General features: G+C 39.9%; 1 protein-coding gene across 1 annotated transcript in view; it reads right to left on the bottom strand.

Moving 5' to 3' along the window:
- The window catches only part of LOC117399939 (calcitonin gene-related peptide type 1 receptor-like), a 99,101-nt gene that overhangs the window by 46,795 nt on the left and 32,135 nt on the right, over positions 1 to 20,171 (bottom strand). Inside the window, exon 2 of the mRNA XM_033999397.3 lies at positions 6,636 to 6,724. Within this exon, the coding sequence (XP_033855288.3) occupies positions 6,636 to 6,686 (51 nt within the window). The 5' untranslated portion in view covers positions 6,687 to 6,724. The remainder of the gene's footprint in view (positions 1 to 6,635; positions 6,725 to 20,171) is intronic.

The raw sequence follows: 20,171 nt of genomic DNA, 5'->3' as shown, positions 1-20,171 counted from the left end.
GTGACTGAAGTGAGACAAACCGGTAAGGTGCAGTGTAGGGAGCTGGTGCTGGTGGATGTGGTCGGCTGGAGGCACAGCCAGGAGGAGAACTGCATAATGGGACTGTTGATGCAATGGCTAGCTTGGGAAGAGGTGGCCCGGGAGTTGGCTGCCACAAGAGGGCTGTGGGCACAATGGACCAGCCTGAGCGTGAGGGATGGAGTCCTACAGAGAGAGAGGAGAGAGCCAACGACCGGGGAAGTGAGGTGGCAGGTGGTGGTCCCATGCACCTTGAGGACATGGCACTCCAGGCACCGGCCACTTTCGCGTAACAAAGCCAGGCAACGCCTACTGGGGACAGTGCCGGCAAGATATGGAGGACTTCTGCCAGCACTGTGATGACTGCACCGCTTGTAAAGGGAATGAAAAATCCTGCCTGTCACACAATACTACTCGGTTTCATGGCGAAATTGGATTAGAAAATGCTACCTATTTCTTGCAATTTATTATTAGTTACTAAAATACAACTTATTGAACTAACTACGATCCTGTTTAACATGAAATGTATTTTTCAGCAACTAAGGCCAAAGGTTTTGCATTATCTAGAATTGTAGGACTGAGACATTAACAAAATATAATTTACTTTAAAATGACTTGAGCTGCCTCTAATCGATAGATGGAATGCTATGAAAAATGTGAAGTTACTAGCTTTCTGCGCACTGCCAGTGATCAATATAGGAACGAAAAATAGTGTTTTTTTTTTTTTTTTACCTGAAAAAACTTGCTAACATCAGAATCCAAATCATGCAGTGAGTTTGTAAGCTTCATTATATGGGAACACAGCCTTGTTTCTAGCAATTTAACTCTTCAGTTGATTTTCTCGTTCTCCCCAAAGGTGAAGACTTCCATTTTCTCCACGTAGACAATGAATAGGCAACAAACCTGATTTGTATGTTTTCCAACCAGTAAGTGGCCTAATCTGTTCAGACGAGTTAACAATGCAATTTAATGTATGTGTTATAAATAACAAAATACTTAAATTACCTAATTATTGGATAATTAAACCTAAAATTATTTTTTATTATTGCTCTTTGCTTAAATACACGTTCCTAAACATAGGAAATAATGATAGGAAATTATACCGTTAAGACACATCTCATTCTCCGTCTGGTCTGAGGCATGTGTTAATTATGATGCCGGTAAGGGTCAATTAACGGTACAGTAAAGATTTATGAATCAGACAAATATGTTAATGAGAACATTTTGCTCTATAAGGGCATGTTCTTATAAAGTTGCGATGAGTGATGTTTTTTGACGGTAAATGGCGTTTATGCATCACCATGGTAAACTTTATGCATATGGGCCTCGGTCTTCAATGCCAACACTTATGCATACTTATTATTCTTTATTACTAGTAAAGGCAAGCTTTAAAAAACAGAGTCAACAACTTGAAAACAATTTGATAGACATAATTATAACAACTCAGGACTAATGAGTTTAATGCAATACAACATATGAAAGTAATGTTTCCATTGAATGCTGATGTCCCATGCAGCAGTTTAGCAGCCGTACATATGATGTCACTCCAAATGTTGAAGTAAATGACGTCATACATACGACCACCAAGCCACCACGCATTTCAACCTACAATTGTAAGGGATGAAAACACATTATTTTAAACACTGGCACTTTTGATGTGCGAATCCAGAAGAGACCAATTGCTAAAATAATACAAATATTTTTTTTAATAAAAATTGTTAGCAAACTATACACAATGGGCCTCATTTACAAAAGGGCACTTAATGTAGCTGTAATGTGTACATTAAGTAGTAAGCCTGCCATAAATCTAAATGTACTGTCTCATTTACTAACAGAGAACGCATTCATTTACAGACGTGCTCAAATTTGTTGGTACCCTTACAGCTCATTGAAATAATGCTTCATTCCTCCTGAAAAGTGATGAAATTAAAAGCTATTTTATCATGTATACTTGTGTGCCTTTGGTATGTCATAGAATAAAGCAAAGCAACTGTGAAAAGAGATGAATTATTGCTTATTCTACAAAGATATTCTAAAATGGCCTGGACACATTTGTTGGTACCCCTTAGAAAAGATAATAAATAACTTGATTATAGTGATATTTCAAACTAATTAGTTTCTTTAATTAGCATCACACATGTCTCCAATCTTGTAATCAGTCATTCAGCCTATTTAATTGGAGAAAAGTAGTCACTGTGCTGTGTGGTATCATTGTGTGCACCACACTGAACATGGACCAGAGAAAGCAAAGGAGAGAGTTGTCTGAGGAGATCAGAAAGAAAATAATAGACAAGCATAGTAAAGGTAAAGGCTACAAGACCATCTCCAAGCAGCTTGATGTTCCTGTGACAACAGTTGCAAATATTATTAAGAAGTTTAAGGTCCATGGAACTGTAGCCAACCTCCCTGGGCGCAGCCGCAAGAGGAAAATCGACCCCAGAGTGAACAGAAGGATAGTGCGAATGGTAGAAAAAGAACCAAGGATAACTGCCAAAGAGATACAAGCTGAACTCCAAGGTGAAGGTACGTCAGTTTCTGATCGCACCATCCGTCGCTTTTTGAGCGAAAGTGGGCTCCATGGAAGAAGACCCAGGAGGACTCCACTTTTGAAAGAAAAACATAAAAAAGCCAGACTGGAATTTGCTAAAATGCATATTGACAAGCCACAATCCTTCTGGGAGAATGTCCTTTGAACAGATGAGTCAAAACTGGAGCTTTTTGGCAAGTCACATCAGCTCTATGTTCACAGACGAAAAAATGAAGCTTTCAAAGAAAAGAACACCATACCTACAATGAAACATGGAGGAGGCTCGGTTATGTTTTGGGGCTGCTTTGCTGCGCCTGGCACAAGGTGCCTTGAATCTGTGCAGGGCACAATGAAATCTCAAGACTATCAAGGCATTCTGGAGCGAAACGTACTGCCCAGTGTCAGAAAGCTCTGTCTCAGTCGCAGGTCATGGGTCCTCCAACAGGATAATGACTCAAAACACACAGCTAAAAGCACCCAAGAATGGATAAAAACAAAACATTGGACTATTCTGAAGTGGCCTTCTATGAGTCCTGATCTGAATCCTATCGAACATCTATGGAAAGAGCTGAAACTTGCAGTCTGGAGAAGGCACCCATCAAACCTGAGACAGCTGGAGCAGTTTGCTCAGGAAGAGTGGGCCAAACTACCTGTTAACAGGTGCAGAAGTCTCATTGAGAGCTACAGAAAACGTTTGATTGCAGTGATTGCCTCTAAAGGTTGTGCAACAAAATATTAGGTTAGCGGTCCCATCATTTTTGTCCATGCCATTTTCATTTGTTTTATTATTTGCAATATTATGTTGAATAAAAAATCAAAAGCAAAGTCTGATTTCTATTAAATATGGAATAAACAATGGTGGATGTCAATTACTTTTGTCAGTTTCAAGTTATTTGAGAGAAAATTGTGCATTCTTCGTTTTTTGTGGAGGGGTACCAACAAATTTGAGCACGTCTGTATGTGGCTATTTGGCTAATTTACATACCACAGTGTGCACACTACATGTTTTGTGAGCGATAATTTAATGTGCACGATAATGTCCAAGACTTACCCGTGACCACTGTGATGTAAGAAGCCCCAGCAGTCCAGGTGTATTTTTTGGACAGTGACTTATTGTGAAAGGTGGAGGCTTACACTGACTGAAAATGAGCGATCAACAGACGCAGCTCTCCACAGGGGACAGGCAGAGGCAACGCAAAGGTAGAAATTCTAGTGGAGGAGGTTGTTTTAAATTAGAATACCTTGTTTGGGCCAGTGTTTTATTTAACCAGATATTATTTGTACCAATGGAATGAACTATAAAATCTGAGAAATTATAACAGTCATTCATGTTTATTCAAGCTTAATATAACCTTTTATTTACAGGTACTTTTCACTACTCTATATGAAAATTGTAATGCAAGTAATGCCTCCTTGATGCCAGATAGATTTCAGCCCAGAAAAATAGGTTTAAATAGCACTCCTATCTGTGGTTAAAGCCTGGTTTCCAAACAAACAAATTATCGCCCACTTTAAGGTGCACTCTACGATTATTGACCTTTAGTACGGTGTGAATAAAGCTCATCTCATTATTCAGTGTGGGGTGCCTCATTTAAATGCATTATCACACATTACCATACAAATCACATATTCATTCTGACCACCAATAAAATCAGTGTGCGGCATAATAGGCCCACTATTTCATGTGATAATGAATACAAATGCAATAGCAAATACGGAAATCTTGAACATGCACACTAATTGCAATTATGGTGCTCCATAATGTTTAGTGCCCTTTCATAATGAGGCCTTGTATGTGCTCTTTGCCTTTATACCATAAATATTCTTTGTAAAGGTTTCCTGGGAAAAGACCAATTTTACAATACTTTATGAATGTTAGTACCTTGTATTAAACTGAAACTGGCACATATTCTATAAAAGTAGCCTTTTATTTTACAAATGGAATTTCAATCAGCTGTAAACTTACTCACTTATCATTTATTAGTTCAATTTTTTGTTTTTTTGAAAGGTTGATTAATGACAAATGTACATTAGAATTGCACTGCATGTTATCAATATACATGTAGTAGACCAATGATCAGTGATATAAATAGGATTTAGTGCTGCAAACAAATGTGAAATCCTGGAATCGACTCAAAGAGATTTATGTTGATGAAATCTTCCATAGCAGGGCTCCAGACTGCAAATACAATTTCTTTTTTTTTGTGACTCAGAAATACTGCCTCTTCCTAGCTTTTAAAAAGACTAGCGAAAACACCAAAAGTGCAATCTCCCACTTTAATTTTATTTATTTATGTGCAATACGCATCAATACGCTACGATGCCAGCACACACCTTTTACCCTTTCAAGGCTGGGCTGGAATATTTCAGCTCTGTGGGGACTGATAGGCTTAAAAAACAAACAGTCATGTGGACTGAAGGGAAGGCTCAATGAACTTTGAACCCGGGTGAGATTGCAGAACTAACTTTAGGCGTGAAAACAGAGAGAGTTAATTTTGTAAAATGAAATTCAGCAAGTGTTCTCGCAAGGTAAATGCGCAGGCTGCAATCCAGTTAGTTTTGGAGAATGGGTGTGATTGTGATTAATCCAGGTCGAGAATGTGACATTACCATACTTCTCTGATTTACAGTGCAGACCCCGGTGCAGGTGATCAGGGAGGCAGGCCAAGCACCACAGGACATCTAGTGAGGCTCACTCAGATTGTGAATAATAAGAAAGATGTAATAGTTGTATATAGTTCACAGGCTTAAGTTAAGGCCAAATTCCAATTAGTTCAGAAGGCTAAGGAACATATTGCCAAAAGGCAGAACTGCAGGAGATTTGAAGTTCACTTTTAAAGAACCAAAGATGTAAAATGCCAGCATGAAGAAGAACGGTTCCAGCAGCAGTATTCGAGGACAGGTGCAGCTTCAGAGCAGCAGATCACATGGAGGACAGGAGCAGTGTCAGAACAGCAGATCACATGGAGGGCAGGCGCCGTGTCAGAACAGCAGATCACATGGAGGGCAGGCGTCGTGTCAGAACAGCAGATCACATGGAGGACAGGCGCAGTGTCAGAACAGCAGATCACATGGAGGACAGGCGCAGTGTCAGAACAGCAGATCACATGGAGGGCAGGCGCTGTGTCAGAACAGCAGATCACATGGAGGACAGGGGCAGTGTCAGAACAGCAGTGTCAGAACAGCAGATCACATGGAGGACAGGCAAGGCAGAGCAAGTCAGTGTCAGGGAGCACAGATGAACAATGTGGCAGCAAACCAGTGAGTACAAACATTACATTTCTGTTTTGCATCATTTTAGTGTTTTTCTTGTATTTTAAGCAGTTGAATATGGAAGCAACCAACCTGCTCATAAAGTGGCACCCAACAATTGGATCTGGCACCCACATTTTTTGGCCTAGGATCCATTGGCTTCTAAGGCAGAAAGTTTGTCTACCGCTCTGCATAGGCTTCATTAACAATTTTGTATATGAAAGTATTGGAGTCTGATACTTTATAGTTTAGATCTTGTTCTACAGTATCTAATATAGAGTCTGATACTATCTAGTCATTTAATAGAATGTGTTACTAATAAAACCAAACAATTTAAAGTGCATTGTCACACATCGTATACTGAGGCATTTAAAACAATAACATAACATTGTCAGAGTCTCAAATTCAGTGGAGAGCCACCAGTTCGCTAATTCCAGAACAGGACCAAATAACAAAACACCATTTAATAGAACATTATCAAGGAAAATCATCTCAGGTGTATGGGCAAGTAGAGGACCTACCAACTTACTAGCAGGTCGATATAAATGAAATAAAAAAAACATAGTAATTGTGCTTTCAATTACAAATGCCCCCCCTTTTTTGATAAGTTCCTCATAGATTCAGAATTGTAATGTAAATTATTAATGGATTTTAAGACTTTTTCCTGTTACTAAATATATTTGCATTTATTTTTTTACTGCACAGTTATGATCGTCTGTACAAATTGTTCATTACAACCTACTGCACATGCTATAATAATCTAATGTATTAATATAGTTTTCTTTACCGTACCTTTTTTTCTAAAATGTAAAAAAAAAAAATGTATGAAATAACTTACCAAAAGAAATATTGATGATAACAAGAGCCAGTGTAATGCTTGGGATTCCATTACTGATTGCACAAGAATACAACCTCTTCCAGGCAGCTCTGTAACACAAACAATTAAAGGTTAAAGTTGACCTCAGCAGGAGTTCCCAAACTTTCTTGGCCCAAGGCCCCCCATGACACTAGGCATCCAGACTGAGGACCCCCCCAATGAATCAATGGAAACAGAGTACCTTACTTTCAAAACAATATTTTGAAAGAATAAGTAAAAATTGAGAAAAGTAATGGTGAGAGGAGGTTGTTCATTTGTATCAGTAGAAGTACTATTGCTTGTACTGTGTTCAGTGTAATTTCTTGGATGTATGAGAAACTGCTCTATAATTACTGTACTCAATTGTACACTGCTTGACTGCTAATGAAACACAAACCTGCCTGTAAAAGTAAGCGGGAGCGGTATGGTTTATTTTATTTATGTAGGGGTGGGAGAAAACACATCAAGAACTTCCCAAAAAAAACATACATTGGCCGAAATCAGTGACATAACTACAATGGTGCAAGTGGTGGTCTAAATCATTTTGCAACAGTGCTGCGTAACACATGCATGATCAAATTCCCCCTTTCCGAATAAATCTAAATCGAGCCTAGTTGTTAAACCAGTGAAAAAAATTTTATGGCTACAAATGTACACACTGTTCTAAAAATGTTGAAACAACAGGAGTTGCCAAAAGTCTTTTTTTTTTTTTTTTTTTTTTTAAACTCAGCAAGTTCCATCAAAGGTCTCTATTGGGTAGATGTCCAAGGAACATTCAGAACATTAATCAGAAGAAATGCAAAATGATATTGAAATGGTAAATAAATCTGCAATTTAAGACCGGACTGTTTAAAATAGCAAAAAAAAAGTATTGTTTAACACAGATGCTATGGCATCTAGAAACCCCAAAAATGTTTCTTCAGATTTAAAAAATGTGTCAGATCATGACTGCAATAGGACTGTGGGAGAGGGATATGTCACCCAGCTCAGTGGCAGATAGACAGACAGTCTTTCAATGTGTGCACTGCTTTTGCTGTAAGATAAGTTTTTTTTTCAGCGTGAGGAATAGATTACTTTTAAAATGGGAAATATATAGAGAACTTGGATCATTAAAGAATGGAAAACAAGGCAATAATATTGTGGATGAGGCAGCAAAAAATTTTAATTTCACCACCACCAAAAAATGTAATAAAACAAGCCAACATATTAAAATTATTCTTGCAGGAGCCACTCAACACAGTAAAGCAAAAACACTGACAACTTTAAATGCAGTGGCTTTGATAAGCATACACAAAGATAGAACTAACACAGTGGATGCTGGAAAAATTATAGCAAAGAATTAGGTGTGTGATAGGGAATGTTTCTACATTCGTCATCTTGTAACGCTACAGAACATGTGTTACCATTTCATGTAATTTGTGTCCGAAGCAGTAAATAACTGTAGAACTTTTTAAAAAAAATTGCCTTTAGGTAGGCTATTAAAGGTAAACAAATACTTTATAGCTGTTTAATATTCTTTATCAATACAGTAGTATTTTTTTTTGTGTGTGTATCACATTCTGTTGTAAAAGCAGCCACTGAACTTTATGCAAGTACAAGCTCGGTCTCTTGCATTTTGTGATAATTCTGTGTTACAAAATGCATCAAGTAGGCTTTTACATCTTACATTGATATAGTAACACCTGTTAAACCATCTTTCTGTTCCAGGCCTTTTTTTAAGTTTTAAACCGGAAAAAAAACATTTTTATTTTATTTTATTTTTTTACAATAGGCGTGCTTAAAATTGAATTTGTCCCACAAAGCTATCATTTCATTTAAATGTATGAAAAATAGCACTGCTTAATTTATACATAGAGGTGCCAGGGCGCAAACAGTGACAATACCGTTCTTAAGAATCTCACATTCAAAATCATAACACATTTATTATAGGGCTATAAGTTGGTTGGCCGTGGTATATTTCTGTCAGTGTTATAATTGGTAAGTATCATGTTTACATTATATGAGTTTGTGTACAGTAATAGCGGTTAAAAACTACTATTTTAGTTAGACAGAAAATTATAGGTTTGACTGTTTTTTTGTAGCTCAAAAAAGTTTGGATTTGATGCCTGTGACTTTCTAGCTTACCCTAATATCATAGGGGTATATATTGCTTTTTCCTCAGCAACATACGCAGAATGTGCCCCTTCCTCACCGACTACTCCACTCAGCGTAGTCGTGATCATTCTCAAACGTAATTATTTCCTGTATTTTTTATTTTCTCTCATTTGAATTTGCTCTTATTGTATTTTTCTATAAAGTCGTATTTACTACCCAACCTTGCCTTGCTTATTTTCTTGACTGATTCATATATTAAATATGTACTGCAGACTCAGACACAGTGGAAAATCAAATGCCCCTTTGGGAAGACTGTTACCTCTAGGGTGCAGTGGCATTATAGCCCCCTGTCAGTAACAATATCTTCCCTCCGGTCAATCATTTTCCACTATAGCCCTCCTCTCCACAGCCCATAATTACTACATATATATATATATATATATATATATATATATATATATATATATATATATATATATATATATATATAAAACAGATTTTGATATTGCCAATTAAGGAGAATTTGGATTGATGTGGAAACATAAATGACAACATGACATTGACATTGAATGTACACATAGGACAATTATAATTAATTTACACCATCTATCATCAATGTTTAACTGCCCAAATGTTCCAATTAAAAATAATGTCAAATAATGTTGAAAGAACGAGTATCATGTTATGCTACAGTAACTACTGTATGCCTGACTTGGCAAGGAGTGACACCTCATATTTACCGTTGATTGACTAACAGCTGTATGCTTATCCTGGTATAAACAAGGATCCAACCAAGCTGTTTCAGAATAAGAACTTGATTATTAATGGCGTGTCTATTGTTTATTTGTCAGGATTCATCATACAAACAAATCCCTCATAATATATTATGAGCAATTAATACAATTCTGGACCATTAAAACAACAATAACAATAACAATAATAATATAGTGATAATACAGTACACTGTGCTCCTGAAAGAAATGTTTATGTTTCCACATTACTCTGCCTTAGCTGTGGTTTGGGTAGGGATGGGAATGTTTTTAGGGTGTTTTTGTTTTATTTTTTATTATAGCTAGATAATAGAGAAGTACTGTATGTACAGAACAATGTTTTCTTTTACAATTGTCTAAATACTTGCACACACTGGACTCCATGTTGCACGAACTATGACAATCTATTATATGTATTCATCTTTTTGACCTGTTGATTTGATATTCAACTTTAAAACAGGACAGTACTCAAAAGACACACCCAGATAACCTGAGTAGCTTGAACACATAATGCAGAAGTTATATAACAATTAAATGTACACAGTAACCATGGAAACTTTACTTCATGCTGGTATAGCAAGTTAATTTTGATTAAGCAGAAAAAGGTCTAAAGCTGATTTTCATTACTTCATCTGTTTAACTTTCACTTTGTTTCCATTTTGAAACGTTAAAAACAAAAAATATATATATATACAATTATTAAATTCAAAGTTCTTTTTTCATTTATCTGTGCCAAAAAAAAAAATCATCTTAGCCATGTCTCCTTTAATCTTCCCAGTGAGCTAATGAGTAATTTCATTTGACTACTGGACTGGAAACTATAACTGCCTCTGGCTCTCCTCACCCATCTGCTATCATAATGGCCCTGGTTGTCCAAAAAAGGTTGACTAATGAGGTGCACGCTTTAAATAAATGCTAGTTTTTTAAATGTTCCATATCAAGATACAGTAAATTTCAGTACATTATTTGAACAGTGTGAATACATTAACATTACCAATTGGCTAGTTCTACTCATTATAAATCACGTATGAGAAATCAACCATTAAGAGTCGGTCAAAATTACAGTAATGTATTCTGGCTGTAGATGTCACCCCAAATGTAGAACCATACAGCATTGTTGTAAAGTTTTTTTTTAAATGGCAATACCTTTTTATGATTAATAGTAGTTCATGAGTAAAATCTTCATTTTCACATGTGGTATATAAATATAAGGGCACTGTTTGCTCCTGTGGGTAATTACTTTGTATCCTCTCACAATGTGGATGTGTAGGACGTGTTCTTTTTAAATGATTTAAATGTGATTAGAAAATGGATCAGAGATTTCCTTGTACCTGATCGGTCAATATGAGGTCTTTAATCTCTGGTAAAGGACCTTAAATGTTATCTTTCAAACAATGTTAATAACTGTTACAAATCAATAAGGCCCTTCTCGTTATGTTACATGCCTGAGCCGAACATGAGGCAGGCCTTACCAGACTGCAAAGCCTTCTTCTTGGGGTTTTATTGCTTAAGTATAGTGTCCTTTAAAAAGCTTCCCTATGTTATCCTTAGCTCCTGATCCAAAACAGCTTATAAGACATTAGGAGACAAGGCTGCTTTAAGACCATCTTAAACTTAAAACCAAAAACCTTTAGTCTTAGACAGCAAGGAGAAGACAAACATGAAGTCAAACTAGGGTTTGGACCAATTAACTTTTATTTATGGTAAATGGAAATTATTGTTGATTAAAAAAAAAAAAAAAAAAGATATTCCAGTAGTTTTGAAAAGGACCCCTTTCTATCCTCAGAAATATAATCAAGCCTTCTGCTTCTACAAAAACATTTGACACTGCAGTTCATTTTTATTACTGGAGTTTTAGTATACAAGAATAACCTTGAATGTGATCCATCACAGAATTCATAATAGACTGACCATCAATCATATTACCCAAGCTCAGAAAACATTCCATTTGAATACTCATGAATATGATAAGGCACAATACACTTCCTTATACATTCTAACTAACCCTACATTTACACACTCCTTTAACCTCTGAAAATGACAAGATATAACTGGATTCTGCTTACTGGTATGTTTCGTTGCACTTGTTAGCCAATGTCAACCACAGCGATCTTTGGTGGAAGCCAAACCATCACCCAAATGGCCTTATCCCATGTGGCAGGTCATGTGTTGAACTAATCTGTATCATAGAGCAGACCATGGGTCAATTACAATTGGAATTGTGCAATTTGTAATTACCTTATTTTTTCGAATTTAAGACATAGCCCAGGGAGGAATAACAAATCAAATAAATATGCATTTACAAAGATACAACCTCAGTTACGCATATGGAGGCAGTTTGCGGCCGTCTGCTATCACACAGAGCATTACGGTTATGTGTTGCTTCTCATATTCACAGCTGTTTTTCTGAGAACTGCTTGGCATGTCGAAAAATACAGGGGTCTGATCAGCATTTCGGATCTGTCCAAGCTGGTACTGTTTGTTAGAAACACTGAAATTGTAAAAGTTTCTCTTTGAATCCCTCATGAAGCTAATGACGCTTCTTTGAAAATGGCTGCCTGTATGTCATGGATGATTCTGGGAGTAACGTTTTAGTTCATCTTTTCTTGGCAGTTGCTGCATGTGTATTCGGGCAGTGACGTCTTTGTTCGTCTTTTCTCGACAGTCAGTCACATTGCTGTTTGTGTACTCGGGTAGTCACGTCTTTTGTTGGCGATTTCAATATCACTATACTGTACTCAAATTTAAGATGCAGTCTATTTTTGAGAAGCAAAAAATGGTTCAAAAACTGCATCTTAAATTCGAAGGAATACGGTAATTTAAATTACAATCTAATAATAATTGCAAATGGAGTTTAACCTTGGCGTCTGTGTAATTGTAATTATACCCCATCATTGTCATTTGATCCTTATCTTGTATTTTCAACCACTTTTAGTGACCCCATTTGTTTAACAAAAAAAGCTATATAGTATGTTTCTGTATTTCTACCTGTAATGTTATTTAGAATCGAGCAAGCATGTTAATGTGTATAGCTGTTTACTTTTTAGTGTCATTGTAATTATAATTGTAACTGTAATTAAATAAAATAGCATTGTAATTGTAATTTCAGCAAACAATTGTTCTGTAATTGTAATTGTAATTATAATTTATAATTGAGCTCAGGTCTGTCAAAGACGGCATATGACAGGAAAGAAACCACCACTATCCCACTATGTAGCCTGTAGGATCAGACGGCTATTTTAAAAACAGACCAGACAAGTCAAGAAATGCTGTCAAAAAGTAAATAATGAGTAACGGCTTTGGAAAATCGAACATTAGTTTGTCAATAACTGGACTGAAGCACTGTCTCTCTTAGAAGGTGATGTCAAAAGAATGAAAGTCATTTTTGTTTTAGGAAATGTTTTAGACCTTCTTCCGCATTAGGAAGATTAAAAATACTGTGCAAAGGCTCAAGGATAAAGTGGGGCATGTCGATTCAATATTTGTTGCGTTCAAAAAATTAATTCAAAAACCTACATTATTTTAAGGGAAGATTCAACTAAATATAAAGCAACTGTGTTATGGTATTTCCCTGGCCTGTTCACAGTGTGTCCTCATATGCCTGGAAGTTTGATTGACTGCCATAAAAGATGCTATTAGCCTTGCTCAAAGGCAGCCACTGCAAGTATGGACTAAATATCCACCTATATAGCTTCAACCATGAAGACATTTTCAGTTAGTTGCTCTACAATCTCTCTCAGATTTTGTCTAGACCTTTTTAGCAGTGTTTACACAGACTACTTTCTCTTACGAGTTGGGAAATGACCTGAGCACATATTTAAAAAGCTGCCTGATAGGCCCGATGTGACCACGTGTCTGTTGCAATCTGAAACAAGATGCTACATCACATAGCAACCTTCGCCATTTGATTCCTCACTCCAACCTGAGCAGACGTGTCTTCACTTGTTTTCTTGAGAATCTCTTTCTCTTCGGAGACTGTTTTTGGTATAAAATTGTTTTGTGTTCGCGCGTTGTGCCAAACTGAGTTGTTTGTGTTTTTGTTTTTGGGTTTTTCCAAATATGTGTATATATATATATATATATATATATATATATATATATATATATATATATATACTGTTTCTGTCTTCTAACCGGCTCCAGTTGTTTTAGCGGGCCGCGCCACGTAGCTCCGGCTCGGCAGCTTATAGCACATTTACCCAGTGCATAGCACTTTGGGCCTTTTTCGGTGGTACATAGCACTCCCATGCATAGTACCCCGTACATCCATCGGCACCCCGTGCCCCGTGCATTACCCAGTGCATAGCACTCCCGTGCATAGTACCCGTTAAACATCCATTGGTACTCCGTGCCCCGTGCATTACCCAGTGCATAGCACTCCTGTGTGTAGCCCTGGTACACTCATCATCCCCGTGCATTGTACTGCTGTGCATAGCACTCTCGGTGCCCCGTGCTTGGTGCCCCGTACTCAGTGCCCCGTGCATTCATCTGGATTAACCTGGTGCATAGCCCTGGTACACATAACACTCCCGTGCATCCCTGTGTACTGTCCCCGTGCCCGGTACACCTCGGTACTTAGCACTCCTGTGCATAGCACCAGTGTCTTACCCTGTGCACAGTACTGGTGCATAGCACTCCCGTGCAGAGCACCCCGCACATTTATCCATCCGTACAACGTCGTTCTACGATTGTGTGAGATGTGGGGCCAGCCTCCCCCCAGAGGACGGACACAATTTGTGTGTCCAATGCCTGGGCGCTGATCATGCCCGGTGAGCGCTGGCAGATCCCACCTTTTGTGCTATGTGCGCTAGCTTTCAAAAGAGGGGCTAAGAGGGCAGACTGTGCTGAAGGTCGTTCTACCTCCTCTGGCTCTCCATGGCCTTTGCTGACACTCTCGAGGAGCCCCTGGTATCAGCTGTCTGCGAGCCGCAGTGCTCAGTCTGTGTCTCGCTCTCCGGAGCACAAGACCAAGAAAGCAAAGAAGCGCAGGCACTCGCCCAATGCAGATGTGTCAGCCTTGCGGGCACAAATGACACAGCTAGCAAGCATGTTTGCAAATCAGCAGTCATTGTTGGAACTTCTTGTCAATTTGACAGCTCCCCCTGCACCCACTCTGGCTTTTGGGGTACTGGAGACCGCCTCAGCTCCAGCACTGGTCCCTGCTCTCCCGCAGTCTAAGCTGATTGAGGAGCAGGACGATGTGGAGTTCCTCACCACCTCCATGGAGGAAGGCAAATTCAGCCCTTGTGAGCAGAGCTGCTTCCCGGGTCCAGATCCATTGGACTGAGAAGACCCAGGTCCGCTGAAACCTAGGTGTCGACTACACAGTGCTGTAAGCCCCTTCTGGTCGTTCCGGATTTTGTGGAGGAGCTGCAGTCTTTGTGGGGCAGCCCAGCATCAGTGCCCACTTGCTCCAGATGTGTGGAAGCATTGTATGCCCTCCAGGACGTGGAGAAGCTGGGGCGCCAGCATTTCCCGCACGTTGATTCCACGGTGGCTGCCTTAGTGCAGACACCGACTATTTCAACGCTATCCCGTGATTTCTCCTGCCCAAATAAACAGTGCAGGGTCACTGAGACGTATTTAAAAAGAGCATATGGCGCGGGGGCACTGGCAGCAAGACTAGCAAACACAGCTGGTCTTCTGACTGTGTACCAATCGCAGCTGCTGCAGGACCTGCCTGCCCAGCCTTCACCTCATATATTTAATGAGCTGAGGCTGGTGAATGAGATTAAGTTCAAGATGCTAAGTACCTGTCACATTCTACAGTCCATTCGGCTGGGCGACTGGTTTGCGACCGTGGACCTCCGGGACGCATACTTCCATGTCCCGATACGTCCTGGCCACAGAAAGTAACTCCGCTTCGCCTTTCGGGGCAGCGTGTACGAGTTCTGTGTTCTGCCATTCGGTCTGTCTCTTGCTCCCAGGACTTTCTCCAAGTGCATGGACGCAGTTCTGGAACCCCTGCGGCTGCAAGGGGTCAGGGTCCTCAATTACTTGGATGACTGGCTCATCTGTGGCCAGTCGCGGGAGCAAGCCGTGTCTCACACGGCGCTAATGACGGAGCATCTTACCCGGCTGGGGCTCACGCTCAACCTGGAGAAGAGCTCCCTGCAGCCGGCGCAAGTGACGGTTTTCCTGGAGATCCGGCTGGATTCCTGCTCCATGCTCGCTTCCCTGTCGGACAACAGTGTAAGCGCATTGCAAGCCTGTCTCTCCCTTTTTCATCTCAGTGCAGGTGGTGCTGTGCCAACGGTTGCTAGGTCTGCTAGCTGCAGCCTCCTCTGTCCTCCCTCTCGGTCTCCTCCATATGGGCTCCTTGCAGGCATGGCTCAATGCCCAAGTAGTTCACCCAGCCCGAGACAGACACCGCTGGCTGACGGTGTCTCGGTCATGTTGGCATTCCCTGAGCTGGTGGAAGAATCCTCGCCACCTCAGCGAAGGAGTAACTATGGGGTGTAATATACCGGAGAGAGGTGCTGACCACAGATGCCTCCAACCTTGGTTGGGGGCGGTCTGGACTGGCAGGTGGCAGTCCGCCCATACCAATGCGCTGTAACTGAGGGCAGAGCACCTGGCCCTGCACCATTTTCAATCAGTGCTGCAGGGCAAGCATGTACTAGTGCACACGGGCAATACCACTGTCATGGCATATGTCAATCACCAGGGGGGGCTACGGTCTCCGGGGTTGCACCAAGCGGCATTCCAGTTGGTCACCTGGGCACAACCGTTTCTTCTGTCCCTCAGGGCAGTACACCTGCCGGAGGTTTCAAAATCAGATAGCAGATCTGCTGTCGAGGGGGGCTCCTCAGCACGCCGAGTGGCGCCTGCATCCCCAGGTGGTAGCCATGATTTGGCACAGGTTCAGCAGTGCGACAGTCAACCTGTTTGCCTCAGAGGAGTCCACACATTGCCCTCTGTGGTTCTCGATTCAGAGAGGTGGGGGCCCTCTGGGAATCGATGCTCTAGCCCACAGCTGGCCTCAGGGCTTGCTGTATGTCTTCCCCCCTCTAGCGCTGATCCCGTCCTTCCTGGAGAAGGTACGGAACGAGGACGCGAGGGTCCTTCTGGTTGCGGCGCACTGGCCCAGGAGGATATGGTTTGTCGCTCTGAGTCAGCTAATTCAGGGACAGCCATTGCGGATCCCGCTATGCAGGGACTTTCTCAGTCAGGCTCAGGGCCATCTGTGGCACCCGTCCAGCTGTGGGTCTGGCCCCTGAACCGGAGTGTCTGAGTGCCCTCGGACTCTCAGACTCCGTTATAGCCACACTACAGAATGCTAGAGCCTCTTCAACGAGGTCTCAGTATTCTTATAAATGGAGGATATTTCAGGAGTGGTGCTTGGCGAGAGACCATGACCCCACCTCCTGCCCCATGTCAGTTGTTTTGCAGTTTCTACAGGACCTCCTAGAGGAGGGTAAATCCCCCTCTACGTTGAAGGTGTACCAGGCTGATATATCTGTGTGCCACATCAAAATTGACTCCGTCTCCCGGAGCTCATTTTTTGGCAGTGCATTTTTTAAAAGGGGCTAGGCGGCTCCGCACTCCCCTTAGCCCAATGGTTCCTTCCTGTCGTCTGGACTTGGTTCAAGAGGCTCTTACGAAGGCTCCCTTCGAGCCTCTGCATTCAGTGGACCCTAAATACTTGTCTTTTAAGAAAGCCTTTCTCCTGGCCGTCATGTCAGCCAAACGTGTCAGTGAGTTACAGGCCCGTTCCATAGAGGGTTCCTGTTCAGCAGAAAAATCAACAGAAGTTAAAGCAGATGGTTTAATCTGACCTCCTACTCCCCCAACCTCCACCTCACCTTTGGCTTCTTCAGAGGAGTTGGCAGTCAAACTCCCTCCCTGCTTATCTCTCAGCACCGGATGAACAATAATTTGTAATAACATGTTGTTTTTAAAGGTTGCCCATGTCCCTCATTTCTACCTTCACAGCCTCATCATAATTAATTTTAAAAAAGTAATATATAGCCTACTAAAGAGGAATTATTCACCTCACAGACTACTGAAAAAAAGCAATACTTAGTTATTTCTCATTGATCCTCCATCTACAACAGTCAATTTGAAAAGATTAAAAAAATATTGCTTACACAGCAATTTTGATAAGCAATTCAATTTACACTTTAAGTTGGAGTTGTGAACCAGGAACATATTGACTTTTCAGGTGATCCTTTTCATTCTTTTGTTTTGTTATGGGAGATCTGTAAGTTAATTACACATGCAGAATTTTTTTTTTTGACAACTGCACACATTTGTTTGAATTTAATTCACTACTGACATCAAGAACACATTGTTCCTAAAACTTTTTTTAATTAGTTTAAGAAGAACACTTTTTAAATGTAATATCAGCACAGTTTTTTATACTTGGTATGGCTTTACATTAGCATAGTAATATGATTACTCAAAAGCTAGCTTCATATCCTTTCACAAACCCACACACACAATATGCACTGCTTCACTATGTGCAATCCATAAATTGAATTAAAACATTTTAAAAGTCTAAAAAGCAGCTTGTGCATGCAAGTGCATAGTAATAGGGTAGGGAAATCGATACAATGGTGAAGACCTGAGGGGTAGCATTACTCATGTGTGAATCACAATAATGTTAGCCAATAAAACTTGATCAATATCAAAACAATAATGCCCACTCTGAACACAACATGTGCCCAATATATTACATCCAAGGAATTTCCAATCACACACTTTTGATTAGCAGGTTACTTTTTACTATATAATTCAGGTTTTTTTTATCCATGTAGCTAGAGCCTGTTGCAATTGTTAAAAAAAAAAATTGAGTTTCAAGAACACCTGCCTTCAAGATTTTCATCTTCAACAAGGTGTGCAGGAAGAACAAGAAGAATATGTTTTCCCACATTTTGCTTATTTCTCCAGATCTATTAACAGATACAACATGTTTGTGGACTGTGGCATGTGTAGATCAGTACTGAAATATTAGTAGAATTGCATTCGCAGTTTTGGGGATTCAATATGTAAAAAGCAGCAGCAGCTACCCTTGACACATGCAGATAAAAACTTGCTCTCTAGCTTCAGAGCTATGTCTTACCATCAAAAATGTATACTTTCTTAGCATTGCATGTCATAACACTTATATCAAGTGCTCTAACAGCTCACTCTTCCAACAGCTTTCCAGGCCTGACTGGTCTTTCTGCAGCCTTATACAGCCACATAAATAATGCAACAGGCGACAACTCACCCTGTCACATTGTGTTACTCATGTCAGTCCTTAAGCCACATAAAATATACAGCATGGTTAGTTTCTGTAATCCATATTACAGCATGGGCTGCCATAAAACCCAACCTTCACATGACCAAAAACATAATTCTCAGTCTGGTGGTATTTATTCTATATGTATTTAACTATTATCTGTCAAATACTTTATTAATGAATTTACTCCCAACAATGCAAATGCCATAAGAAGCTGAGTGGAATTGAGCAGATGAACTCAAAGTTGAAGGACATACATACAGTCAATATGTAATTTAGTAGGGTTGTTTATAGAATTTGGAAATGGGTTGACCGAACCACAAATGGGCGGGGCCAATCAGAAGTGGACATGCTCACATCGAAAGCAGAGAAGTCCAATCAGAAGTGGACATGCTCACATCGAAAGCAGAGAAGTCCAATCAGAAGTGGACATGCTCACATCGAAAGCAGAGAAGTCCAAAAGCTGTTGGTCAAAAACACATTTTTGATGTGATGACATCTCACCAATTTTAAATGTGACCAAATCCTGCACACCACTACCATTAGCTTAAAGGGTTACAGAACACCCTTAGTACAAGAAATTCAAGAAATGACAACCTACTGTATAGTGTATCCTGTGTTGCATACATTCACACATTACACATCATTTAGACTGTTTCCTTCCAGTTTGACAAGTTTCTAACCTTTTCTCAGCAGAACTCCTACTAAATGGGTTGAGTATCAAAATATAGCTCCAGATGTGAGTGTAATAAAGCAGTGTAACTGAAATAAACTTTTTGGTGTTAAGCTGTAATACTATTTTTTGTACCCTAAGGTGTTACAGTATCTCAAACATTAACCAGCCTTTAGATTGTGTTAGCAGCTTACTTTTAGATATCACCTCTGGTCTTTTCAGCACAGCTTCAGATGGGCTCTAATCAATTTGCTACACATGACAGTATGTTTCACACACATTTACAGATTAAATAACGAGGACATTGGGACAGAACACATGTTTTTGAGCATTAGGATCGTGGTCAATTGAAACAAAGGGCAGGCAAAACAGACAGGACAAGAAAAACATAGAAATGGAGATTATGTACCAGACTGAGCAACAACAAGATTACACAACGTAACAGAGCAAGACGAGATATGCCAATTCATCTTCAAACAGTCTTGTTATCTGAACTGCAGACCCAAATCACAGTTATGTGGTGAAGGGTTTAAGGGCAATTATATCTTTGAAAGCATAATTTACTCTAGATTGCTATAGGCTAATCTGAACCAGTGGTAAACACACCCTTATTGAAATTGTGTAAACTGCATGAATATTTAAGGTGCTTTCTCCCACTTTAAAAGGTCTTAACTTATGCACTGAACTGGACCAATGCTGGTGCTATATCTGTCTTTGTAATGGTCACTAAGAACTTGATTTACTAACGAGATGTT

Source organism: Acipenser ruthenus, chromosome 4 (genome assembly GCF_902713425.1).
Source record: "Acipenser ruthenus chromosome 4, fAciRut3.2 maternal haplotype, whole genome shotgun sequence".
Lineage (NCBI taxonomy): Eukaryota > Metazoa > Chordata > Actinopteri > Acipenseriformes > Acipenseridae > Acipenser > Acipenser ruthenus.
This window is presented reverse-complemented; position numbering and strand designations above follow the sequence as displayed.